The following is a 26941-nucleotide window of genomic DNA, read 5'->3' as shown; positions in this document are numbered from 1 at the left end:
AACGGGCACACGCCCCTCGTCCCATCTCGATCTCCTGCTTGCCGCTGCGCAAGGCCCCAAGCCACTAGGTGACAGGACTCGCAGTCCCTCCCCCGGGGCTTCGACTCCGTCCTCGCCCCAGGTGCATTCATGCAGCAGCTCTCTAGTTCCAACTCTTCCTCATCTTCCTCCGCTTCTTCGAACTGTCCCGTCGCCTCTACCGCCGCCGCCGATTCGATCGATCCCGAAGACGACGACCATCGCCATCGCCGTCCTTGTACCGCTGCCTCGACCTCAGGACTTGCCCGCACACCATCGAGCGCAAGCACCACTGAGCCTGGGACGGGGACGGACATTAGTATTCTAGCTGCTGCCGCCAACGCTGTTGGAGAGGCTTACAACAGAGTTGCAACAGCCGGCATAGTTGCCCACGTCCCTCCCCGAGTTCCAGCACCAGCATGGAGGCGAGACCCTAGCATACCAAACCTGGCCTCCAACGTGCCCGTGTCCGGCTCCGCGACACCATCATTGACGGCCTCGGCTGCCAGCGCTATCCAACAGGCGAGTGCACTCACGATCGCCAGTCGGCGAGGCATCAGCGCGCCCACTCGAGGGCTCACGCAGCCTCCCGTTCCGGCAAAGCGTCCCTCTGCCCCGATCAGAGGTGAACCCGTCATGCAACCGTCTCCCGTGAAGAAAGCTCGCACCGGTGCGTCGCCACCTCGCAAGGTCGAAATCCCCAGTCAAGCCTTGGGTCTTCATCCCTCCGCCGCAAGAGGAAAGCAGGAAGGGCCCCTCTCCCCGCTCTTCTTCTCGCACACACCTTCTAGGCATGTCAGCCGCCCCACGGCCTTTCCTGCCGGTGACCCAGCTGTATCGATGCTCTCCCGTATGCGAGAGGACCCAGCCGGAGGCGTTACGACGCTCAAGCTGCCTCGCGCAAGTGTGAGTTCTATCAGCCCTGGCAGATCTGAGAGCACACCTGGTAGTTGGGGTTCCTCAATGGACGTACCTGCGCATTCTGGAAGCCCAGACAGTCGCACCCTCCCACCAGGGCTACAAATGCTGCAGGGCATTGGCGTTATCGAGTTTCTTGAGCAAGATGAGAGACCGACCTTCCTGATAGACTTGGATAATGCGGCCAATGGTAGCCGTGCTGGGCTACATATTCTTTACTACAACGCTTCCCTGCGAGTCGCGCACGAACTTCTCCAGTTCCTGACGGTAGATCAAGAAGATGCCAGCCCAGAAACCGATTTTGGACGCTTTAAATCATGGATCATGACCTCCGCCAAAGCTCGAACGCCATCTGAAACGAACTCAGCTACGCACGTCTACGCCGGCATCACATGGACCTGTTCTACACTGAGGCGACGATTCCGTTTCGTTAGCGCCCGCGCAGGCTTTCCTAGTTCTCGACCAAGCTCTGCGCTCCCTCTTATTGACGAGGCTGCTGCCCCGGAGAGTCGAAGCGTTGCACACTCACCAGAGATGCCAGTTACCCCTGACGCCGAAATTGTTGATGCACCTGACTATTTTGGCGATGCCGAGCCTGAGGGGGTCACTTTCAGCACCAGCAACCCTGCGGGTGCCGAAGTTGATATGCAGCAAGATGAAGCAAGATTACATCCTGATGAGTTTACAAACCAGGTGTTCCAGTCGCAACCGGCGAGGTCGATCTTTGACTGGACAAGGATACCACCCTCGGAAAGTCTTCCTCCACACATCAAATTTGCTCGATCAGTCGATTGGGCATCGACCCCTCTAGGGCCCATCGAAGATTGGCCTGCAGACCTGAGAACCATGTCCAATCTGGTTATGGGCAGTCCACACCCTGCTGCTATGTACTGGGGACCCCAGTTCGTTATCATCTACAACGAGGCATATCTCGACATTGCAGGCCGAAAACACCCAAAACTCATGGGTTCATGCTACATGGAGGCCTGGCCCGAGATTTGGGATGAGATCAAACCGGTCTTCAAGAGTGCGTTGGAATCCGGCCAAGCCACAATGAAGCATGAGAATCGGCTTTTTATCAACCGGCACGGGTTTTTGGAGGAAACCTTCTTTTCCTGGTCTATCGTTCCTCTCGTGGGTGGCGACGGCGAGGTTGTAGGGTTGTATAATCCCGCATTCGAAAACACTCGTCGTCGAGTCAACGAGAGGAGGATGCTCACACTTCGTGAAATCGGTGAGAGGACGGCCGCAGCGACGAGTGTTCAGGGTTTCTGGCCACAGGTGCAGAAGGGCCTCGAGTATAACGAATACGATGTCCCATTTGCATTGATTTACTCTGCGAGAGAGGACAATGAGAGCGAAGTCTCATCTTTACATTCTGGCAGCTTGATCCATTCACCCCAAATGGTCCTCGAGGGCGCTCTTGGTGTCCCCGAGAACCATCTGGCAGCGGCTTCACACCTTGACTTGCGGTCATCTGATGACGGCTTTGCCCCCTACATGCGACAGTCGATGGCCGCGGGTGGCATTCCAGTCGTGCTCTCTGAAGAAGACGGCACCCTCCCAGCGAGTCTCATTGAGGGCCTCCACTGGAGAGGTTTCGGTGACCCTTCAAAGACTATTGTTGTCTTTCCTGTTATCCCAACTACAGCGGGTGAATCTGTGATCGGTTTCATTGTCATGGGCGCCAACTCTCGACGGCCTTACGATGACGACTACAAACTGTTTGTTCATCTGCTCAACCGGCAGCTTGCTACATCGATGGCTTCAGTCGTCCTGTTTGAGGAGGAGATCAAGCGAGGGCAAAGGGCTGCTCGGCTCGCCGCTTTGGATCGCCAAGAGCTCTCGATGCAGCTTTACCTCCGCACGCAGGAGGCTGTGGAGAGCGAGTACAGGTTTACCAGAATGGCCGAGTTTGCGCCAGTTGGCATGTTCATTGCCAATTTCGCCGGAAAAATCAACTACTGTAATGACATGTGGTGGCAGATTTCGAGGCACTCTCGATCTGAAGACTCGGTCGACACGTGGATGGATAGCGTTCGGGACGAGGACAGAACTGCCCTGGAGGATGCGTGGGCCAAGTTAATCACAGACAAGGTCACCATCTCGGTCGAATTCCGGTTCAAGTGCAGTCAGCAGAGTGGCGGAAACACGATCGATACGTGGGTTCTTATGAGTGCATACCCCGAGAAGAACCAAGACGGCAACCTCAAACTGATTTTTGGCTGCATCACCGACATTTCTTCTCAGAAATGGGCTGAAAAGGTTCAAAGCGAGCGCCGGGAGGAAGCAGTGGAGTTGAAACGGCAACAGGAGAACTTCATCGACATCACGAGCCATGAGATGCGGAACCCCCTTTCGGCAATTCTGCAATGTGCCGACCAGATTGCCAATAACATCAGCACTTTCGATGCGCACAACGTCAAAGCGGAGGTGGAAACACTGTTGGAGAATTGCCTCGACGCTGCTAACACGATCAATCTTTGCGCAAGCCATCAGAAACGCATCGTCGACGACATTCTGACACTATCAAAGCTGGACTCGAACCTCCTGGCAGTGACTCCTGTGGACGAGCAACCCGTGAGGGTGGTACAAAGGGCGCTGAAGATGTTCGAGTCGGAGTTGATAGCCCATGACATCGAGTTCGCCTTCAACGTGGACAAGAGCTTTGACAATTACGGCATCAAGTGGGTGAAGCTTGATCCTTCCAGACTGCGACAGGTGTTGATCAACTTGATGACAAACGCCATCAAGTTCACTCAAGGTCGGGAGAAGCGGACTATTACGGTCAGCCTCAGCGCATCTAAGCATGTGTCTGAGTTGACTCGTAGGGGTGTGGTCTATTTCGACAGGATCGATCATCAGCGCACAGCTCTCATGGACATCAACAACGCGGATGAATGGGGTGTTGGTGAGGAGATCAACATCCACTGCACAGTGGAAGACACTGGCCCTGGTTTGCTTGAGGAGGAAATGAGGTTGCTGTTCCAACGGTTCCAGCAGGCTACTCCACGAACACACGTGCAATATGGTGGATCAGGGCTTGGGCTATTCATCTCGCGGATCTTGACAGAGATGCAAGGGGGGCAGATTGGCGTCACATCCCGGCGAGGTATCGGCAGCAAGTTCAGCTTTTACATCAAGACTCGGCGCTCTCTCAGCCCTCCCTCGGACTACGAGCAGGTCACGCCATTCAAGATTACGCGAAAGGCGCAGTCTCTAGCCCCTCCATCCAAGCCTGAGCTTACCCGCCAGATTTCACGGCCAGGCCCCGAAGACTCGAACCAACTGTTTGACGTGTTGATCGTTGAGGATAACATTGTCAACCAGAAGGTCCTCCAGCGACAGCTACGCAATTGCGGCAACAATACGTTTGTCGCGAATCATGGAAAAGAGGCGCTCCAGACACTGCAGCGATCAAGATTCTGGGCCGGCAAGGAGGCCGAGGGCGTCGATATCTCTGTCATCCTCATGGATCTTGAAATGCCCGTCATGGACGGCATGACGTGTGCTCGGAAAATCCGAGAGCTCGAACGGGAGGGGACCATTGTCCAGCACATTCCTATCATTGCTGTCACGGCTTACGCGCGACCGGAACAGATCGAGAGTGCGAAAGCCGCAGGGATTGTAAGTGCCCACAGTGATATACCCATATTGAATCTTGTTAACCATTTGTCGGTAGGACGATGTCATCTCCAAACCGTTCCGCATCCCTGAGCTCCTGCCCAAGATCGAAGAACTGGTCGGCAAGTATAAAAGCCTCTCGGTGTCTGCTTGAGACGTCGGGAGCTGTCATGTTGCGTCCTGTCAGCCCGCATCATCCTTTGATACCCTTGGCCCAATGAGGCTGATATTTTGTTCGCTCTTGTCCCTTCAGCCCATTGGAATATCATGGGCTGCCGGATATAATTTGCCCTTTGGCATCATTTGCCTAGAGATATGTACGACCTTTTTTTCTCGACATAATTCTTTGTTCACCTCATCATCATGACTGGGTTATTCCCCTCAGCATTTGGACTTGTGAAAGCATTCAGGCGTTTTGGAAGAGGCATGGGAAAGGAAACCTTGGGGGGGCTCTAACCGCAGTACACGAAAGCAGTGGGGGGCTTGTGATGTTTATCTACATATACGAGACTTGTTTGGCTGTCTGGGCAGAACAGATGGGCACTGAAAAAGCAACATTTGGTAGGACATAAACGATACAACGTGGGCGTTGTTGCTGGGTGCTAGGTGAAGGATGCTGCTGCTCTTGACTTTGGTCTGTTTTGACCGGAAGGGTGTCATTTCTGGTCATACATTATACGTTTTACGTACGGTTGGTTCAAAGGGGATGGATGGGTTTACGACGACGATGTGCATGTATCTAGCTAGACAAGACCCCTTGGCGCCTTTGATATCCAGAACCTAGACTTGCTTTGAACCGATCAATTGATGCACGCATAAATGAATAGCTCATGCGTTGCCATTGTGATACTGGCCAGACAGACCATTCAGTTGGTCATGAGTGCCTTGGTCGTGATGTGCAGGTGAGGCAAAGGCTACCTTCTAATAACAAGGCCATGTTTCGGGAGCCATCGTAGGGTGCACGTGACCTCCATGTCAACTCGGCCAAGGCCAACAACGTTGACCAATGTTCAAAGGAAGCGGATCTTCACAAGTGCATAGGGAAGCAAATCAACATGTTCAACACGCAGCAGTTGTATTATTAGTATTAGTTATCTCCATTCCGGGTATCAGACAAGAAAAGACAATAAGCAACGACGCGAGCATGCCGCCTCTACCAGGCCGGCAGCCGGGACAACTTTTTTTTGGTGTTTTCGTGGTCCGTTTCCAGACCTTTTTCTCCTTTCCTCCTCTCATATTCAGCAAATATGGAAATTGGTATCAGTGAAGCAGTCTTGACAGGGTATCTCGGTATCTTGTGAAGAAATGCAGATCCATCCTTCCATTCCCAACCCTTTCAATGCATGTGTGTTGTTGTAGTTTTTTGTTCATGGTGAATTAGTCGTAACTCGCAACGATCAACGGCGGGCCACCCTCTAGGCAGCGGCGGTGACGACAGGAGCGGGAGTGGTAGCGTTCTCAGGCTTGTTCTCGGCCTCGGGCTCGGCAGGCTTGGCAGCCTCCTCCTCCTTGGGGGCCTCAGTCTTGGGCTCCTCCTCCTTAGCAGGCTCCTCCTTCAGGGTCTCCTCCTTGGGCTCCTCGGCGTGCTTCTCAGCAGGCTTGGGGGACTTGCCGCGGATGGTGTTGCGGAGCTTGGAGAAGGGGCTCTCCTTGACCTTCTCACCCTCGCCGGGGGCGGGAGACTTGTCGCGCTTGCCGAAGGCGAAGGGGAGAGAAGACTTTCGCTTCTCCTTGATCTCCTTCTTAGCCTCGGGGGCGGGAGAGGTAGCGGCAGCAGCCTCGGTGGTCTCGGCGGGGACAGTGGCAGGGCTGGAGACGTCAACGGCAAGGGGAGTGGTGGCCTCGACAGGAGGGATGACGGGGGCGGTCTCAGTAGCCTCGCCCTCCTTGGGGGCCTCAGCGGGCTCAGTGGGCTTCAGCTCGGGAGTCTTCTTCTCCTTCTTAGAGAAGACGTTGCCGAAGAAGCTGTTGCGCTTGTTGGGGGCAGGCTTCTCCTTAGGACTCTCAGCAGGCTTCTCCTCAGCAGCAGGAGCAGCCTCAGCGGGGGTCTCCTCGGCAGCCTTGGCAGGCTCCTCAACGACCTCAGCAGGCTTGGCGGGCTCCTCGATCTTGGGGGCCTCCTCAGTCTTAGGAGCCTCCTCGGCAGGGGTCTCGACGGCAACAGCGGTCTCCTCGGCGGGCTTGGCCTCAGCCTCCTTCTTGACCTCTTCCTTCTTGGACTCCTCCTTCTTGCCGAAGCCAAAGAAAGAAGTGCGCTTGCGGCTGGCGGATCGTCGCTTGGGCTCCTCAGACTTGACCTCCTCCTTCTTGCGCTCCTCCTTGGCTTCCTCCTCCTTGGGAGCCTCCTCGGTAGCGGGGGCAGCCTCGGCGGCGGGCTCCTCAATGACAGGGGCGGCCTCCTCCTTGGGGGCCTCAGCAGCCTTCTCCTCCTTCTTAGCAACAGCAGGCTTGAAGCTCTCGACCGTGGCCTTGTAGGTCTCCGACTCGGTGACAGTAGCGACGAGCTCCTTGGCCTCGGCGATCTTGAGCTTCAGCTGGGCAACCCAGTTGTCACGCTCAGCGGCGTTGGCAGCCTTGAAGGTGTGCTTGTTGCCCTTGGAGGTGAGGTGGAACTTGTGGGAGCCATCGGTCTCGGGCTCAGTAGCATCAGCCTGCGGGGTTTCGGTGGTTAGCTCACTGTGACATGCCGGCAGTTGGTGCATTGGGGTTGCGTGGGAGTGGATCCCAACTTACCAGGCTGATGACGCTAGAGGGGGTGGTCTTGTCGCCGACGAAGAGAAGGCCCTTGCCAGTCTCGGAAGCCCAGGCAATGTTGGAGTGGGCAGTATCGGCAGACTTCTCGGCCTTGAGGTAATGGGCGAGGGCCTTGGGCTCGACGGCCTCGGAGCCGAACCAGAAGAACTCCTTGCTGGCAATCAGGTTCCTGGGGTGTGTGGTTAGCAAACACGGTGCGATTAAACAGGTGTGCACGCAGCACGCAGCGCCAGCTATCGGCGCCATGATGGCACGGAGACGTAGGGCTGCGACGCGCCGCGGGCGACTCGACTCGACTCACTTGGGGAAGCTCAGGCCCTGAGCCTTGTGGTTCAGGTGACCCTCCTCGATGGGCTTGACCTCCTCCTTCTTCTCCTCGGCCTTGGGGGCCTCCTCAGCCTCAGCGGGCTTGGCCTCCTCAGCAGGCTTGTCCTCAGCAGCGGGAGCAGACTCGGCAGCGACAGCGGGTGTCTCTTCGGCGGGCTTGGACTCAGCGGGAGTCTCGACGGTGGGAGCCGAGATACCGGTGGTCTCAGGCTTGGTCTCCTCGGGGACGACGACGTTCTTCTGTTCCTCGGCCATTCTGAAAGATTTCGGGGGGTATCAAAGGAGATTGGGTATCACAACAAACAAAGACGTTGGTATAAAAAGGAAAAAAAGGAAGATGATCCAGAAAAAAGGCGTTGGATTTCAGATGGAGCTGAAGAGCAGGTAGAGAGGGAGAGGGAAAGAAGAAGGAGGGAGAAAGACGAGCAGAAGAGGGGGCGCTTGGGGGTACTTATTCGCAGAGTGCGAAGGCGGTTTGCCAGCCAGCCAGTGTCAGGTAAGGTGAGGTGAGGTGAGAGCGCAAGGCAAGGCAAGGCAAAGCAAAGCAAGCTCCAGCGCAACGCAACGCAACGCAGAAAGGGTGAGTTGAGAGAGGAGGGAGTGAAAGTGGATGTGGGTCCCGTAGTCGGCAAGGGTAAGGGAAGACAGGGCGTGTGCGGTGTGAAAATTAGCCTTGGGAGGGGAGTGGGAGTGGTCAGTGATGGACGGTGGAGAGCGAATGAGCGTCCCGACAGTGTCTGTCTGTGCCTGTGACAGCAGTCAAATTTGGGGGGGTACAGGGGGAGGCAAGCTCTGTCAGTGAGATGAATCACTTGGCGCCCAGTGTGAGGAAAGCTCTCTTTTTTTTTTTTTTCTCTCTCTCTCGTTCTCCCTGATGAGGCTGTTGGTGTGGGCAGGTCGCCCTCTTTCCTTTCCCTGGTCCCGTCATCTTGGATCCTGACCGATGCCGTGATGCTCTCCATCCGTTCTCAGCACCCAGATACCGTCCTGGTCCCCTAATCCCCGCGGCCTGTCCCTGAGCTCGTCCCCTGAGGTCCCCTGAAGTCCCCTGTATCACCAGGCGCTACAGCAGATAGTTTGGTACGCAGAAAGTAGCTTTTGGCCACGGACGTGCATAAGGTAACTGGCCATTATCACGTCAATCCGCCGGCAATTACAGGGCACAGCACCCGCCCTGATGCTGATCAGTTTTATATAGCAGCGGCGGAGAATTTTCGTCTTCCACACTAATATCATCCTGTCCCCCAGCAACACTCTGTTCCTGCTGCAACTAGATGACTCTCATTGTCATTCCACCGAACCAATCCTCCCGTCCACTGTCTTTCCAATAATTCTTCCCTGTTGTTGCTGGGTGAGGCGCTGGCCCGTGCTGCATTAAACGAGTGGGCCTGAAATTGCAGACGCCCCATGGCCCCGTCGACTTGCCGGCCGTCGGTGGAGCACACCTTGCAAAGGGCTCCAGCGCTAGCCGCGGACAAAATTGCAGTAGCAACCCAACTGCACTTGCCTGTGCTGCATGGCGGGGCTCACGTATCGTATCGACTCAACTCGACACGTACCTTCCCATTCACAGTCAAGGTCGTAGTTACTGTGAAGATGCGGAAGGCAAGCCTGGACGGAAGGTACCCCGATATTCACCGTCCTTTTTTCGTCACTCACCATCATCTCGCATCCATGCTGGAAAGATTCTTTTTGGAATTCACCTCGGGATGATGGAAGCTTTGGAACGTGCTTCGGACTGGACCCCCAGAAAAGTTGCATGTCAATGTTAACCTCAAGCCAGGCCCCTTTCCTTTCGTATCGACGGATGCTCCCGGCCAGCCTGTCGGCCCCTTCCCTTCACCAAGGAACAAGAAGCTTTACTTTGCCCTGCCCGCCTTTTCTCACCGTCAATATCCATCATACTCCGTACCTACAGCATCTCGCTGCACGGCGCGGAACCACGCCCGCTGGCAGGCTGGGCTGATAACTACTACGTACTGGCTTGTGCAGGCCTCAACGCTATTGACGCTACGGAGTGCTACCACCTGGACGATCAGACCTGGGCTGGAGCCCTCCCTGAAGCCCGGCCGGCTTCAGTGTCGTCGCCCATGTTATTCCCTGGAACTCGGCCGTGTCCCGACAATCAGCATTGATCAATCTCCATCTTTGATCCTACAGACCGACATGCTCACCCCATCTCTCGCTCTGACTCAACCGGGGCGGGTCCTCGAATAAGGAAGGGAAATCTCGCTGCTCGCCAACTGGTTTGAATGAAATTCCCTTGTTGTCGGGAACAGGGTCTTGAGACGACATTTCAATATCGATCTTCAACCCACCTCTCGGCCCAAATGGGCTACGGTACCTACATCCCCACATTGCCGAGCAATCTTGTCTGGCACTTGACCTCCTTGCTGGCACAATCCACCAAAACGGCGGCAATAAATGTATCAGAACCATGTGCTCTCCCTCTCCTCTCCAGCCCACAAGTCTTGCTTTTCTGGCTCCGTGTCTCGTCGTCTAGTCGGCTGTCTCTCATTCTTGACTGACCGTGTCTCTCCGCGAGATGAATCAGACATCGTACGTACCTAATAATAATCTGCCCAGCTCCCGGGTCTCTGATGAAGCCCAATCACCGGTGGATCTACCTCCAATATCTCCCATCTCCCTGTGTCCGAACCTTGTCGAACCCCTTGCACCCTCAGCATGCAATCGTGGGCCATGGGGAGCCACTGACTTTCTTGAACAATCCACCTGGTCCTGGTCCCTGTCCCTGGATTCTCGCTTGAGCCCAGTGCCGACGAGCGATCCGTGCCAGGACCGCCCTCAACAACCACCTCGTTGTGGTTCTGGTGGATCGCCATTAGAATGAAATCCGAAATACAATATTGTTCCAGGGGAACACGTTTCGACACGTCTGTCTTGTCTTGACGGTCACCAGCACTCTTTCTACGACGTTGGCTGGCGTCTTGCCTGCTTGGCATAGTTCCTTGGCCGCCTTGGCATCTTGGCTGTCTCTCTTCCTTGCGCCATCCATCCAGGCCAGACAAGCCCCCGGCACCGCCCACGGTCGCCATGAGGCTCTCGTGTCTCGCCTGGGCGCCTGAGCTGCTGCACCGGATCCTGTGATGCTCGGTGGCTTGAACATTTGCTGCACAACGACAAAGGCGTTTCACCCTCTTTTTCTGACGCTGACGCATCTGGCTCTTGTGCCTCGTTGTTGGTCCCCGGTCCCCATCTCGGCCTCTGAGAACCTCTGGGAAGACACGGCGATGCACGCAAGTGTCAGGTCAGGTCATGTCATATCAGGTCACGCTTCGCCGTCTCCAGAAGCGTCATCCTCTGGCAGCCTCTTGCGTCCAGTAGCCTTCGGCTTCAACCCTCCATCATGTCTGGGCCGCGGGATCCCGCACCTGAACCAAACTACTGTCGGATATGCTGTGTGATTTGTTGTCTGTCTGTGCGTGTGCTTGTGCTGTGCTGCGTGTGTGTTTGGGACCTGGCAGCTCATCTCTCTCTGGCCCACGAAATTCTCTACCGTTCTGTGGCCATGGAACGACGTCCAAGCAAGAGTTGGTCCTCCGGGCCCAAACATGGCCTTATGGCGGCGCTAGCGACGACGTCGTAATAAACGGGGGCCCGCATTGCGCCCTAACTCGAGCATCTCGGGCGAATCAATCAATACGGAGCGCTGCTCCCTTCGACAGGACGGGAGGTACCCTGCACCACATGAGAGGTACTTCCTTGGATTTTATGGATGATTCTCTGGAGTTGGCTCCTAGATGCCCAAGATAGTACCTTGCTTCGAGGTCGAGTACCTACATACCCTGTATCACAAACCTCATTCGCTAGTCGAGCTCATGCAAATGCAGGAAGCTGCAGCCCGAGGCAGGAGCACACGAGCATCACGATGGAGAAGGGCCACGCGCTCGCAAAACAACCCACATGCAGCCTTGTATGCCTTGTATCGACCTCCAAACCTGCATCTATCTTCCATCACCTCCATCCCACTCGTTGTCCTACGGGGTACATCGCAGCGCAGCACAGTGCAAGGGTGGTAGCACACGCAAAGTGCCTCTTGCCCCAATCCAAAGTCAAAGCTTGCATCCGGGTTATCCACCCATTCACAATCACATCACAATGCCACAATCCCGCGATACCACAGCCAGCATCTGGTTCTGCTCCAGCACCTGCACCTGCATCAGCCACTCGAGAGGGCTCAAACAGTCCAACTCGATCCAGGCTACAGGCAACCCCAGCCGTGGCTCACACGATCGCGCCTCTCCCTCTCCTTGGGGTCCAGGTGACTCAAGGCCCGGCCGCCGTCTTGGCCAAGTCGAGCATAGCTTGGACTAGTTGGGCAAAGGAGGCCAGCCAAAGCCGCGAACACCAATCCATCTGGCACTAGTTCGGGACCCTTTTTGCTGCAACTCTGAAGCCGCTGCTGGCAGTGGGCAGGACTCGATGCTCATGTCTCCTCCTCATTCTCTTGACTCGAGCAACACGGCTACCAATATCGGGGGCCATCTGGTGAGACACCCTAGACACGCAGCATCTCCCGTCGGCGGATCAACGCCGAGACATAACAAAGTGAGTTGATGACCTGCAACGGGAAACGAAACGGAACGGCCTTTGTGCGACCAATGCTGGGTTCTGCCATGGCATATTCTTTCGTGGGTGGCTCTGCGGGATGTTAACCGCCGGAATGCCACCCATCGGATACAAAGGTCATTCTGGGGAAGCCATCGCCTGCGGTTGCCTTTCTGGACCCTTCTTTTCCTTCCATCTCGCCTCCGAGGCGCCTTGGTTTGCCTGCTTGGCCATCTGCCCTCGCATGGACTCGTTGCCTTGGTTTCTGTCCTGCCGCCACCTCCTTTCACGAACGACCAGCGCCTGATATCTTGATGGGCACTAATAAAAAAGCACAATAGCACGGAATCCGTGCCAACAGTGCACGGCGGCGATCACCACACACGGTCCGCCGCCCGTGGGCAATCAATCGAGATCCACATGCCCGTCAGCTCAACCACCACGCCTTGGCTTGACTCCGGCTTGTGGGACCCAGCCTAGATCCTTGTCGGTAGCCTCTTGGAAGCCATGCCGTTGTTGAGGGGGAAACGTCTCGAAGCCGGGCGCTTCTCTTGCTCGATCAAGAACGGTTTTCTGCTCCAAGCCAAGCAGTGTTGTATCGCACCCTTGGAAACCTTAGCAAAAGGCATTGATTTCGGTACTTTGCCCGAGGCACACCGACACTCGCTTGCTGAGATTGTACGGCTGGTATCCCTGGAGAGAGCTGATCCGTCGCCGGCCGATGGCACCTCACCCCGTCTCGTCTGGAAATTGGACCCTGCGCTTCTCATTTCATGATCCAACCAAACACACAAACTCCTGTTGCCTCTCGGGGCTCTGTGGGTTTGTTCGTTTCACCCCGTTGGCCACCATCAGCCACTCGCGGCTGGGCCTTGTTTGTCTGCGGCGAGCCTAGCTAACAGTTCAATGCGATGCACTGAAGCCGTATCTCGATGATGCTGGAGGGATAGGGCATTATCCCAACCACCATATAGACGCCGAGGCACCGTCATCGTCGTCCTCGTCAGGCTGCTCTGCGTTCGGACATGGATGTGAATTTCGGATGACAATCTCGTCTGAAGAGAATTGCTCCCAACATGGAGTAAGGGTGCTCGTAGCAACAGCAACACGTGCGCATGCTCCGAGAACTGCTTGAGCCCTCTGACTCTATCAAGAAGAAACTTGGTTGGCTCCACAAGCTGATCTTATTAACACTTCATGCGACCGTGCAGCTTTTCCCAGAAGTACATTGCGGTACCAACCCGCTTGTCCGATCGTCGTCTTACTTGGCTATCATGCTTATGCGGGTATGGATGTTTACTCTCGCAATCCGGCTCTGGATCGTCGTGATTCGACCTGTGATTCCCATGTCTCTCTCGTTCAGCTTCCGAGACGCCGACATTGATGAAGAGACAAGACGGGGGGTGGGCCGTACTGTACCAACTCTCCGGGGCCGATCAGTCAGTCAGTCAGTCAGTCCCGACCGAACCGTTCCAGCCACGACGGGGGGGTCATGTGCTGTTGACAAGCTTTTCCTCCAAGCTTCCAGTCGCAACGGTAACTCTCGCGCGCCGCCCACCGTTTCCAATCACCTGATTTGCCGTTAGTGTCAAGGTTGTCTCCTTGCCCTCATCATTCCACATCACAGCATTGGCGATCCTGAACATCGGCTGTCTCTTGTGGTTGTGGTTGTGAATGTGACCGTGTCCGGGAGCGGCGGAATGACAAAGTAGAAGCTCGCATTGCTGTTGTTCCGACGGTCCTTTCTTGTCTTGATCTCTCGCAACTCCGGTTTGGCCGTTGTGGTGTGAGGCAGTGTGTGCACCTGATGATATGCCTGCTGGGCTATCTGCTCTTTGCCGCCCCGTCGTGACACCCTGATAGTCATGATTCTGCAGCGGTGCCACTCCCATTACTCGACTGGGAGTACTGTACTGGATTGTACTTTGTTGTATCAAGTCATCCTATCAAGGAATGAGCAAGAGTACTCCGTTCTGCCTTGACTGCGATGCATCCTACACACCCGGCCAATCAATGTCACAGCTTGGCCGACGACAGCTGGGCTAACAAGGCTCTTCATGATCTCGTGCCTATGCGTGCCATGCTGTATCATCCGGCCGTTCCCCTCACCTCCATCTCAGCTCGTGCTCTGGGGACGGCTTGGCTGTTCCATCCCATCCCACCATCTCTGGCCATTTGCTGCTGCTGCTGGCTGCCACCCTCCCGTCGATCGCGGCTCACCTCGGACAAAGGTCTGTCATGACGACTTGGCCTTGCCCTCGTCGAGCAAACGTTCATGCAGGCCCCGCTCCCTTGCAGACGTAGCCATGTGCATGTGCTCGCCCATGTGGCTTGGTCTCTGACAACACCCAAGCAAGATTCCCGCCGGCGGCTTGTCACCTTTGTTTCTCCAAGTTCAGATCCTCCTCGACTTGACTGTTTGATGGTGTGCGGGACCCTGGTTTCAGATTCGCCGACTCGAGAGCTGGTGTAAGCCGGCCCAGCTGCTAAGCCTCTATCCGCGACACCATGTTTCTTGGACCACTCGTCGTCAACCGCGCTTATCGACCGTAGAGGGGTTGTACGTGATAGGCCGTAGATATTGTGAGCTCGAGCAATCAACCTGATTCGGTACAGTACATGCGGGCTGGGATACGACGTGGAGAGGGATTTTTTACAAACGAGCCCTTTTTTCCGTTTCTGTAACTTGATCTTCTTTTCAGGAATAGATCTTCTCGATATCATGGTTCGAGGACCGGGATCGACCAGCTGCTCTCGCCCCGGACGGTCCCGTGGGGTGTAGTTTCTTGTTGAGGGTGGTGAAGGGCTCAATGCTGAGATGGCGGTGAGACGGATGCAAGGGACGGTGCAGTCGAGGATGTGATGCGGCTGGGGATATTGCTTGCAGGAGTTTTAACCTGCATCATGGCTTGCTTTTATTGTTTTGATTTGTGTTGAGAATGCGGTCTCGGATCGGCTCGTAATGTCGTTTCTGATCAACGATATTTGTTAGCACAGATTCAAGTATACCCATTTGTCCTCACCGTAAGCCTTTGACTCTCTGACCCCCATGATAAACGGGGATAAGGTGAGGTTGAGGTTCTATTTGGGGAGAGTTCCCATCTTAGTCTTGGCCTTGGTTGACTCAGTAAGCTTACACCCATTCTCACGAGTCTGAGTGATGGGATGTTTCTTGTGGTGTAGTTCGGGTAAGGCCAACGTTGTGCTTAGAACTGTGGTCTTGGTTCCTGTGCCTGACACACTCTGGCTTTGAGAAGAGAAGTGTCTGTGCCAGCAACAATGGACTGGCTTCCCGTGCACACTACTCACCGAGAGATTCTTTTGTTCGTGGTCAGTGTTTATCTGTAGTTCATGAAAGCACGACGTTGTCCTCACGGTCTGCTTGGTGTCATTGGATGACCTTGGCCCGTACTAAGTAGGTCCTTTAGTTAGCTGGGTGCTTCTTCACCTTATTATCACTTATTGAGAGGCTCTCCGACATATTGGGGACTTTCAAGGGCTGTGTCAACTCGTTCTCTGGGAGAGCCACCCAGGAGAACCTCGAAGAGTCTGTGGTACGGAACGAAGAAGGTGTCTCGAGAGTGTCTTTGGCGTGAAATCTCATATTCGGATGTGGATCGCATGTCTTGGAGATATTCGGATGCTTGTCTGTTGTTCGCGATGGCCATCAAGGCGGCCCGGGGTCTGGGTCTGGCTCCGTAGCTCTTCGCCCCTGGTTTTTCGGTATCGCTGGTCTGTTCTGGTGAGTCTCTAGGCTCATGAATGGTCAATACAGTGCTTACCGCTAGCTCAAGAGAGGATATTAGGGGCTTTGAGATCTTCAAGCTCGACGCGTCGCTTCAACTGGTGGATGCTGTGAATGGCTGCACCGCCCTGCTGAGTATGAGGTTGCTATAGGGGGTGAGATCTTGCTGGCGACGTGCCCCGCGGCGTGTGATGACCATGAGGCTACAGACACAGACTTTCATCGAGATGGCGGTCCTGTAGATGTCGCTGGGCTCTTCGTCGATGCCTTCATCGCCTGGATCAGTCCGTCGTCAGCATTCCTTCGACGAGTAAGGGGGAGGACTCAATCATCTGGATTCCCGATCTAGTCAGTGTACTTGCGAGTGCTTTTTAGGGAAGAAGAGAGGCCTCGCCGGTCGCACGAGTGCAGGTAGGGTGGGAATGAGGGAGGTTTGGGATGCCCTCTGTCGTGCCGACCATCAGGGGCCAGCCACGACAGGCCCTTGACGCCTTTCTAGGCGTAGGCCTCTACGGTCTTGCCTTGAGAAATCTTGTGGTACGTGATTTAGATGTTTTGGGGGGTCTGTTGTGTTGTTCTGGGATGAACAGCTGTCGTCCTTTGTGCTGCTCGAGGGCTGCGACGTCAACACGGGGGTTTGTGGGACAAGGACTTGATCCTCATTGTTCGCAATGTTCTTTGAGCAAGATAGATGATGATTTTGACACTCTGGCGACGTTCTGAACATGGTGATAATGAAAGGAGTACGGGGATCATGTTCAGATAGGGGTCCGCCACGGTGGGATGCGCCGGGCGTTCTCCAGTGCTGGACCGCCAGGCCATCAAGGCACCATCACGACGAGAGACACGACGACATCTTTGATCACGAGCAAACAATGAATATTGCAGTCTATGGGATGTACTACTAAGCATCTACGGGACATTTGATCAAGTGTGCCTTTACCCCCTTTCCCTGAGCCTGCCTCCAGCCTGCACGTGGTGCAGTCTCCTCTACCCTTTGCCAGGCCACTGCTAGACTAGCAGACGGGGCACCAAATAACAGACTCCGGGGCACCTCTCGGTGGGAGGCCGGAGGGCTCACCGGCGCCTGTGGGTCTCTGCGTGGACGTTGGGTGGCCAGCTCTCCGCTGGCCGCACCGCAAGGCAGAGCGTTTTCCTGCGAGGCTACGCAACTTGGCCCCAAGATCGAGACTGTGATTCACTGTCAGTCCCGCAAGGATAAATAAACATCTCCCAGGAAACCTCGGCGCTTTTCTCTTTCTCCTCCTCTTCATCCCCTCACCTCTTCGTCTCTCGACATCACCACATACCAGCGTCTTTGGGATACGACGCCACGCTTTTGATATCGAGACATTGAATCCTTGTGCACGTCGCTTCCTTGGAGCTGTTTTGGTAAGTCATATCCTCTCTATTTAATCGTCGTCGAGCGAAGGGCGGCGACACGTTGGAGCAACGGTCGGGTCCTCATCGCGGGCTTCGACCATTCTTCAGATTTCCTTCTCTGCCTGAGGCTCTTCCTTCTTCCCTTCCCTCTCTTCCTCTATATCTTCCCCTGTCTCTCCATCTCTCATAATATCTCCCTCTCTTCCTCGCTATCCTCTCCTCATCACCCTCTCCTCCACCCTCCACACCCTTCTCCGCCCTTCTCTTCCTTCAACATCACCCTCCTTTGCCAAAGTCACCTTGGCCCTTCAACGCGACCGGCTCGCGTGGTTATTGTTTCTTTCATCCCGAACCTTTTGCATCTCTTCACCCTTTCCACACATCAGTGAGTCACGCTCTAGAGACTGGGCTGTCGTCACGGCTCACTCTCTTCCATCTCTGTCATCCTGCTTTTGCGCAGAGACATCTTGGCCGAGCAGTCGTCATCCTAGTCGCCCTCTCCTCTCTTCAGACATTTCATTTCCTCTACTGCCTCATCTTCGGAGTCCTTGACGTCAAGGATTGATATCTGCCCTGGTTTCGACGCTGATAGCTAACGATTCAATTATAGCAGCGTCGTTTGGATTCTCGCGCATCTTCTCCCCTCTTTTGAAGCATATTGGCACGCTTTCCACCTTTCCTGAAAAGAAAACTCGCCCCGAGCTCATTTTGTCGCAGACTCGAGCAGTTCTCACCATCTTGTCTCCCAGGTTGGATCGCTACTCTTTGGGTTGCGGAGTTACCATCGACTATTCTCATTGGACAAAGGCAAAGTGCTGCGGGATAGGCCATTTCCACTCTCTATCCGGTAAGCACCTACTTTCCTGATCGAGTCCCTCTTCTTCTTTCATCGAAAGTCCCTCCTTCCTTATTGGGGCCTTGCGAGATATCTGCCTCTGGCTTCCCCTCATTGGCCCTTTCTTGTTTCGTTTGCCGACGTCTAGTTCCCGTCATTTATCCATTCCCATTTCATCACTTTTTCGGGGTGTTTGTATCTGTTGCCTTTCGTTTACTTTACTTCAATACCTGCCGTCTCTGCATTCATCCATCTCATGTATACATACTCATCGCACATTGACTCTTTTCTCTCCTCTCTCTTCGTCTTGTCCACACTCGGCTTCATCTCTCACGTCTTGCTCAACGCACCCTTCGTTCCTCACTACCTATAGAGGCATACTCACGGCTCTCTGATCCGGTTTCATCTCGTTCAACATGGCAAAGAAGAAGAGAAAGGGAGGTCCTAACCTCATGGCTGAAACTCTCAGATCACAGTCAACTGGTTCAGATCTGAACTTGAAATGCAAAATGAGTAGTCGACGCGGAAACTACTCTGGCGGCTCGTCGTCCAAGACAACCGAGTCAGGTAAGTTTGCCATGAGTCTGGGGGGACAAATTGCTCACTTTCATCCAGTCATCATGCCGTACAATGCGGCTGCTTCCATGAAACGCCTTCAGCAGAAGGGATTTCATAAAAAAGTTTCCAACGCTTCTGTCCAGAGCGAAATCGCCCAGTGGTACGCGACCAGGGACGACAGCGACAAGTATCGCAAGGGAGATCTCCCTTCTTTTGGGCGGTATGCCGACGCCAATGAACTCGTCAAGGTATGGTTGAAGCCCATCGGACCTGCTAGACCACAAACATTGACATTATCAGACTGTGGATGTGACCGTCCTTCAACAGCATCAGATCCAGTACCCTATTCGAGGAGTGTTTGCTGGTTTGCATATCTTCGGGCAGATCGTGGCCGAGAACTTGGCTTTTGCCGGCATGTCCAATCTGGTTAATCTTGCCAAAGCCTACCCCGAGGGATGGGGAGGCCTGTCACAAGGCATGGTAAGTGCTTCCAGAAGACACCCTCACTTATACTAGCCACTGACTCTTCTCTTCACAGGCTGTCTTTGACGTTTCCATTCGCGCCTTTCGCGGACTCCCCTCGGGACACGTATTCGTGGCCGTGACACCCAAGGTGTCATATGGAGAGTTCATGCGGAGCCCCGATTTCAACCAGGGTCAGGAGCGCATCGCCATGCGCAATGTCATCCAGTCCATCACTGATATTTATCGTGAATGCGAACCATCGACACCATTTTGGGCAAAGGCCCCAGGAGCACAAGTTCAGGCGCTGGAAATCCTTGAAGCGGCAGATCTCGCAGAGATGAATGAAGAAGAGCGAAAGGAATACATTCGCGCCTTGCGGCGAGAGGCATCCAACCTGTGGCACGGGAGGGTTCACGGCAACAAGCTGGTCGAGATGGTCAAGTCTCTCCCACACGTTCAAGATCTCGCGGAACGGGTTGCTGCACTGACCGAACCAGCCCCATCCCAAGAGTATTGCATGTCCAGACAGGTTGGCTTGTCTACTACATTCACCAATCGTGAGTTTACGTGCCGCTCATCTTACCTTATTGACCATTTGCTAATGTGTGTTGCAAACAGTCATTGGCATCTACAACAGGCGCCACACGATTCGTGTTTTGCACTTTCATGCCACGCCCATGTTGGACCGTCGTTTGGTGGCCATCATTGCTCGAGCGTGCCCCAACCTCAAGATGTTGGGTATCTACGATTGCCCCGATATCCACCTTGGTGATATCGTCTGCTTGTTAGACTTGATCCATGAGATCAACAGCAGCCGTTCTTGCGACCAACCTCGCATCCAAGGTCTGGATTTCTACCCACGCTACAACACTGGTTCCCTACTCAGACAGGCCAAACCTGGCGACGACGCCAACGCGTACGGGTTGTCTTCGAAGAAACTCCGTGGCGATGCTCAGCAACGTGGGCTATTCGGAATTCTCCTGCAAGTCGTCCTCAAGTCCAAGAGGATGAACCTTCAGCTCCTCATGGACCGGAACGGCGCGTTCATGACCTATCTGTCGAAGCTGCCCTTTTTGCCTCTTCAGATCTTCAGCTTCCTTGATGGTCTGTACCGGTACTTGGATCTGATGGCCACTCGTTCAACGGACAAGAACGCCATCAAACAAGCTTTGTATGACATCCTCAAGCCTGTCAGGATGGGACTGGAGTCATTGGACAATGATTGGCATAACTTCTACCTCCATGAGATGGGCCAGAACATGATGTTCTGCTCTTCCTGTGGGTACGAGTACCTCGAAGACTTTTTCGCTCAGACAGCACGAATGGCTCGACCCCATACCAGATTGTGTGCTGCCTGCACGCTACGCCTTTGGTTGGACGAGGAATGCGATAGTGGGAAGCGCGACGGCAAGGAAGTCTGGGAACCGTTCTTCCCCAAGTGGCACCGTTCGGAGTTCAACGCAGATGCTCCGCTGCACCAGCATGGCGAGGGTTTGATCAAACTCAAGTCGACGGAAGCAGTGCGGCCATTCCCGCCGGCCACTCAGTTTGGCCCGAACGGCAACGTGATCGGACCACGTTATGTTGAACCTCTGGTCAGAGACAACAAAATCCACAATGATTCGTTGCAGAACCTCCCAAGTCTACTCGAAATGTTCGACCCAGAACTGCTCCAGGAAGCCCAACATCGTGCTCTTGTCGTTGATGCCCGCAAAACGACCGATGTCCTTCTGAGGGACTTCTACCCCCGCGCTGAGGATGGTATCAAGGCCTACAAAGACGGAACCCCAGACTTGGAAGGCCAGGGCCTAGCCCGCGCGCGTCGGGACATGTGCCTCGTAAGCCACAGCTTCGACACAGCTGCTGTGTTCTTCGAAAGTTTGCAGGACAAGACGTTTTCGGACCTCAAGGCATATCGCAACTCCAATCAATGGAACCCTACCGGCTTTTGGTAAAGGAGGGCTGAAGAACTGGAAAGCATATGGATGGGTGGACGGATAGATGGACGGATGCACAGGCGGTTTTGTTTCTTTGCTGTGATTTATCACAGAACGGCGTTGACGGTATTCGGTCTGGATCACAGAACCACCAGGGAGAACACACTTGATATGTTTCGTGCTCTAGATTTCAGGTTGTCCACAGGATAGATAGCACGAATTGTATGAGAATGTTGATATAGACTGCAGGCCCGGTGAAGTGTTGTGCGATTGATGTGACCTGAAGCTGTTGCTAAGAAGTATTTGAAGGATCTTGGCAAAGGTACAAGAATCAAGATTGAGTAAAATATAATCACGATTAAAGTAACAATCTCTCTTTTGAAAAGCCGATGGCTTGTGGAAAAGATCGACCTCGAAGTTCAAGATAATATCGAGTCTCTAGTTGGTGGACGTTGTTGCGGTACGTACCTCTTTCTGGGGACCTGGAAATGCTGGTGGACAAACAGCACGTGATCCGGCTGCTCCCGAGTTGGCTCGTCAAGCAAACCTCGTCTCGACCCGAATGAGTTCTTAGAGTCGTCCAATCGCCCGCCAACCACGATGGCTTCCCTTTTCCGCACCCTCTCGCTCTCCGCGAGGTCTCTGAGCCCCAGCAATGCCTTGGGCGCTTTTGCGACCCGGGCCACCTGGTCAATGGGCGCCTTGCCCTCGCTCTTTGCGAGCCCCTCTGCCGCGCCTGTCTCGCGGGCCCTCGGCGGCGGCTTGATGCAGCAGACTCGAGGCATGAAGGTCCACAGCTCGGTCAAGAAGCGATGCGAGCACTGCAAGGTGAGGCTATATCGGTGCCGGTTCAATTGACGTGCTTGGGAGAGGCAATTGGGCTTGCTGGACGATGTTAACGAGCCGCCGCATTAGGTTGTCCGACGGAAAGCCGGCAAGCGACACAACGGATACTTGTACATCATCTGCAAGGCGAACCCTCGACACAAGCAGCGACAAGGTTGAAGAGCGAAACGACGGGAGTCACTTTTGTGGATGAGGCAACTGTACGATACTGCGAGGAGGAAAATTATCGCCCGATTACGAATCGAACTGTCTAGACGACGGACGGCCAGATGCATGCGAGGTAGAAAAAGAGCAACGACGAAGCTTCCTTTTTTCTTCTTTTTGGAACATGAATTGATGAGGCGTCAACGGAGCTTTGGAGGTTGAGACGGGAGCCGACAGCACGGGAGGGCCCGTCATGTACAACTACTGCGCTACATACCATCGATATACCTCTCCATACCTTCCCATTCCGTCTTTCCTCTCGACAGCAGATATCTGATTTGTGACTTTTGCAAGGCAGCGTTAGCGTCCTGCAATGATATATATATATCAGTGTTTGTGAGACTTACTGCGTCTGATACACCGCGGTGTCTGTCAAACTCGTCACGAGCGTACTTGCGGGACTCGGCTCTCGTAGCAGGGTCTGCAATTCGCTTTGTCCCTCGCAGAATTGTGCGGTAGAGGGACAAGACTCGTGCTCTCTGGATAAACTAGAACCCGATTCCCATCAGCATTGTAACTTTGCCACGAGTTTAAGAGGTTCGTTCATACCTGGTCAAGACTCAGAGTAGGCTTAAGACGAGAACCGCCAGGCCGGGTGGCATAGCCACGGCTGAGATTCAGCAGGCGAGTGCTGAAGACCATTCCACTCAGAGACTACTTCATCGGACGGGGAGGATAATTTTCATGCCCGTGAAAAAAAAGCACCGGAGTAGACGGCGATGGATGAAAGCCTTCAAAAGTTGCCTTTGCGTCTTGCCGGCCGAACTTCGGTTATCTAATCGGACTGCTGTTTCCCTTGTACGACCTTGTTCCTGCCATGCGCTGGATTGTTAGTGGACCATGTCGTGAAAGTCATCCAAGATAATATTGTTTCTTCATCCCTTCCTCTCCTTTTTGGCCTTGTTCGACTTCAAGAGAAAGGTTGGTATCATGGCAGAAACTGAGGAGGCGTCTGCCTCATCTAAGAAGCCCATCAAGAGACTTGTTGGAAGACGTCGACAGCCGAATCCGATCGAGATTGCCAACAAAAAGTCCGACGAGGACTTTGTCCAGGAATATGTCAAGCCAAGGTGAGTCTCGGAGTCGAGTGTGTTGGTATTGATGTGGCTTTTCTTAACAACTGCGCGTCGCATGTTCAGCAGCGATGGCTGGCCTCAATGGACGCATCCCCAGAACGACACAGTCTACGCATTGAGTCTCTCGCGCCCTACCGCGATGCGCGACGATGAGCTAGAGGCGTGTTTCGACTTGGTTGACGAGACGAGCGGTGAAGACTATCGAAACTCGTCGCTGGGATGGCATCCGGCAATGAAGAGGAGGGAGATGCGATCTCCAGATCTTCGGTACATTCTGGTCAAGGACGGTGACGGCAAGATCAACGGCTTCACATCATTGATGCCTACCTTTGAAAACCACGAGCCAGTGGTGTACTGTTATGAAATCCACTTGAAGCCGGAGCTGCAGGGGTGAGTAAGACAACACCAACAAGTGACATTCTGCATGATGCCGACCTCCGACGGAGCTCGTTCACACACAGGACAGGGCTGAGCAACTGGACTGGTCTGGTGGATGGAGGTCACAAAGTGCATGTGTTAAGACGTTGAGCTAATCAGAAACCGGGGCAGGACTGGTCTGGGCAGAAGGCTTATGGGGTACCTGATGGACGTTGGTGACAACATCGCTTCGGTCGACAAGGTGATGCTCACATGCTTCGTGAGTAACGCCTCAGGGCTCAAGTTCTACGAGAGGCTGGGGTTCGACAAGGACGACTACTCGCCGAGGGAGCGGAAGCTACGGGGAGGCAAGGTGGTGATTCCGGACTATGTGATCCTAAGCCGGCCGACGGCGAGCGGAGGTGTCGTCAAGTCCCGGACCCGTCGACCACAAGCTGAGAAGCAGTGATGGGTATTTTCCCTATTGCGGACATGAACACTTTGTACGCCAAGATGTCTGCGAGCAGCCTTTTGATCCGTCACACCTTGTTTCGGAATGCGGGCGCGGCGTACACAGTACCCGTTCCATCCGTCCATCCATCCTTCAAACCGTTCTGCTTTTCTTAGCATCAATATTCGAGCATGAATGAATGGATGGAGCATCAAATGAATGTCAGCATTTCGACACAAAGCAAAAAAAGACTCCAACGGACAAAGTACAAGAGACGAGGAAAACGCCCGTCAAACCCACCACAAGGCGTTTCAACCAGGCCTAGCCCTTGCTCTTCCACTCGGATGATACGCTACGTATCATGGGCACCCCAGTGCAGACCAGACCAGCACAGCACAGCACCGCATTCAGCCCCCTTCTAAGAATAAGATGCTCAGGATTGATCTTCGCAATGGTGGTCTCACGTAGCTAGCTCGAAGCTTGTCGACGCCCGAGCTGAAGGGCTTTCCCTTGACACGTCCCACGGCGCCGACTGGCCGGAGGAGCAAAGGCTGTTTCGAGACGTTGGCTGGTTGGACGGTGCACCATGCTATACCTCAACGGGCTCGACGGCCTAACCAGCTTTGGTCGTGTTAATCTTGGGTCGGTGGAGTTGTCCTCTGCGACGATTCCTCTCCTCGGACCTCAAGCTCAAGGCTGACTGGCACGCCCAGGCTTTCTGACCAGGCACTCGACGACGACGCGACGCTCCACTCACATCTCGCAAACCCGGTCAGCCCTAGGAGGCTAGCACGGCTAGTGGCTGAATGCCTTCGCGAGAAGAGCTCCCCTCGCCCTTTGGGGGCCCCTTGCTTGTGCCAGGCTTGTGCATGTTTGCACAGCACAGCCCGCATGTCTGGTGGTATCGCGGTACAGTAGTCTCATGCGGTGGAGGGGGTGATCTCCATGATCCTTCTAGGGTCAGAGGCGTCAGCCGGCTCGAGTTTGACTCCGCTGGTGACCCTGGTGGTTGTCATTGGAAATGAAGGGTTGTCTTTGCTTTGGGCACCGCACCCCGGAGCCAGCAGAGGGAGAGCTTTCCTTCAGCCCTGGAAAGCTTGATGGCCATACGTCAGTTCAGCCCAAGTGCCGTGCCGACACTTCTTTTTAAAGCTTTGGGCTCCCACAAGAGTGTTATCAGCCACCACTCTCCCTCTCTCTTGTCTGGTCGCATTGTCTCTTTTCACCTCGACTTTTATCAACACTCTCCAACCCGACCCTCGACCTTCGTTCATACTCCGACTCACCAATTAATATCCTTCAGTCACTCAATCAATCACAATGGCTCAGCAGTACTCCCAGGGACCCAATGTCCAGAACCAGGAATGGCAGAGCAACCTGTGCAACTGCTCGCCCTGCGGCTCTTGCCTGCTCGGTACCTTTTGCCCATGCATTCGTAAGTGCTCGCACGCCTTGTTTTGGTAGCAATTGAAAGCTCACAGCTCGTCCACAGTCTTGGGTAAAACTGCCGATCGCATGAGGGATCCTACCATGCAGACTGCCGATACCTGCAACAGCGATTGCCTCATCTTTACCGCCATCAACTGCGTCACTGGCTGTGGTTGGATGTAAGCTTTTGTTTATCTACACTGTTCACCATGACGGCTACTGACGATAATGTCTTGCGCAGCTACTCCATGATGAAGCGTGGTGAGATCCGTGAGCGATTCGGCATTCAGGGCAGCGGCATGGGCGACTGCTGCGTCAGCTACTGGTGTCTCTGCTGTGCCCTCATCCAGCAGGACAACGAAGTCAAGGCTCGCCTCTCCCAGGGTCCCATCACCCAGGGCTACCAGGCCCAGAAGGAGGGCATGCACATGCCTACCTCTCCCCCGGCCCAGCAGCAGCAGCAGTACCAGGCTCCTCAGCCTGGCTACCAGTCCCCTCCCCAGGGTTACCAGTCTCCTCAGCCTCAGGGATCCTTCCCTGCTCCTCAGCAGACCTACAACCCTCACCAGCCTCAGCCCCAGTACTAAGGGGGTAGCGAGATCGAGCGCGATGCTATCATGACACCAAAAGATTGAAAAGAGAGGGCGTGGAAAAACAAAGGGCGAGGAGAACTACGGTAATGGAATGGAGCGCGGAAGGGTACGCGCCTACGGATTATACCCAAATGACTGGACATTGTCATGCTTTTTTTTTCTCTATATTGTCTAGCTGCTGCTACATCATTTCCTTGAATATAATTTATCACCTACATCTCGACATTTACATTGCATGCACATGATAGGGGTACACAATCGGAGGGAGATCATGCCGAAGCAGGGTAAGAAAGTTAGCGAAAATTGATCAAAGGCCTCTTTTTCAGCTACACCCTTGCTCGTCCCTGATGATCGCCCACTTTTTCTTCTACATCTTGGCATGGTCTGTTTATTGAACCCTGCATCGGCGTTCTCCAGATCTGGACACTCTAATCTCGAGTGTGAGCACGGTCACTGCCGTCGTATCATGACTGCTTCGGAGCCGCCGTAAAGGATTGGCTTGTTTCATGAGGCTGATTGATTAAGAGTTATCAACCAGGCTTGATGAGGTTGTATCTTGAGTTGTCAAGGCTATATCCGTTACGGAAGAACCGGCATTGCTTTGCTTTGCTGTCATCAGCACATCGTATTGATTGTCGAATAATAAGAGCCATTCCAGACTGGTGCTGACATGCTGGTTGCTGCTAGTAAACTCCGTCACGAACGAAGCAAAAAGTACCAAACGTCAGCACAAAATGTCATAACATGACAAGAGTCGAGAGCCTCGTTTCTTGTCATGATAACGTTGCACTTTATATCTTGCTTCTCTCAAGTTGAAGCCGGCATTGAGCACTCAGTATGCCCTGTGTCTCCA

At 54.2% G+C, this 26941-nt stretch overlaps 7 protein-coding genes across 7 annotated transcripts; 5 read left to right on the top strand and 2 right to left on the bottom strand.

Moving 5' to 3' along the window:
- Positions 1–129: 129 nt before the first annotated feature.
- Positions 130–4714, top strand: NCS57_00140800 (uncharacterized protein; the record flags this gene model as incomplete). Its single annotated transcript, XM_053051473.1, has 2 exons — positions 130–4563; positions 4619–4714. 2 exons carry the CDS (start codon positions 130–132, stop codon positions 4712–4714), a joined length of 4530 nt encoding a protein of 1509 aa, XP_052919988.1.
- A 1261-nt stretch (positions 4715–5975) lies between these two features.
- NCS57_00140700 (PH domain-containing protein) lies at positions 5976–7896 on the bottom strand (the record flags this gene model as incomplete). The annotated part of the gene is made up of 3 exons (XM_053051472.1): positions 5976–7211; positions 7294–7483; positions 7616–7896. The coding sequence occupies 3 exons, from the start codon at positions 7894–7896 to the stop codon at positions 5976–5978; spliced, it is 1707 nt and encodes a 568-aa protein (XP_052919987.1).
- Positions 7897–18589: 10693 nt separating this feature from the next.
- NCS57_00140600 (uncharacterized protein) lies at positions 18590–21151 on the top strand (the record flags this gene model as incomplete). The annotated part of the gene is made up of 4 exons (XM_053051471.1): positions 18590–18979; positions 19032–19211; positions 19270–19753; positions 19815–21151. The coding sequence occupies 4 exons, from the start codon at positions 18590–18592 to the stop codon at positions 21149–21151; spliced, it is 2391 nt and encodes a 796-aa protein (XP_052919986.1).
- Positions 21152–21733: 582 nt separating this feature from the next.
- On the top strand, positions 21734–22138 carry NCS57_00140500 (Ribosomal protein; the record flags this gene model as incomplete). The annotated part of the gene is made up of 2 exons (XM_053051470.1): positions 21734–21961; positions 22049–22138. The coding sequence occupies 2 exons, from the start codon at positions 21734–21736 to the stop codon at positions 22136–22138; spliced, it is 318 nt and encodes a 105-aa protein (XP_052919985.1).
- A 254-nt stretch (positions 22139–22392) lies between these two features.
- Positions 22393–22825, bottom strand: NCS57_00140400 (LYR motif-containing protein 2; the record flags this gene model as incomplete). Its single annotated transcript, XM_053051469.1, has 3 exons — positions 22393–22467; positions 22531–22671; positions 22733–22825. 3 exons carry the CDS (start codon positions 22823–22825, stop codon positions 22393–22395), a joined length of 309 nt encoding a protein of 102 aa, XP_052919984.1.
- Positions 22826–23077: 252 nt separating this feature from the next.
- Positions 23078–24085, top strand: NCS57_00140300 (N-alpha-acetyltransferase 40; the record flags this gene model as incomplete). Its single annotated transcript, XM_053051468.1, has 3 exons — positions 23078–23253; positions 23323–23649; positions 23809–24085. The coding sequence occupies exons 1-3, from the start codon at positions 23114–23116 to the stop codon at positions 24083–24085; spliced, it is 744 nt and encodes a 247-aa protein (XP_052919983.1). The 5' UTR covers positions 23078–23113.
- A 1302-nt stretch (positions 24086–25387) lies between these two features.
- NCS57_00140200 (uncharacterized protein) lies at positions 25388–26082 on the top strand (the record flags this gene model as incomplete). Its single annotated transcript, XM_053051467.1, has 3 exons — positions 25388–25502; positions 25560–25674; positions 25737–26082. 3 exons carry the CDS (start codon positions 25388–25390, stop codon positions 26080–26082), a joined length of 576 nt encoding a protein of 191 aa, XP_052919982.1.
- Positions 26083–26941: the final 859 nt, after the last annotated feature.

The sequence above is a fragment of the Fusarium keratoplasticum genome, chromosome 1 (assembly GCF_025433545.1).
Source record: "Fusarium keratoplasticum isolate Fu6.1 chromosome 1, whole genome shotgun sequence".
Classification (NCBI taxonomy): domain Eukaryota; kingdom Fungi; phylum Ascomycota; class Sordariomycetes; order Hypocreales; family Nectriaceae; genus Fusarium; species Fusarium keratoplasticum.
This window is presented reverse-complemented; position numbering and strand designations above follow the sequence as displayed.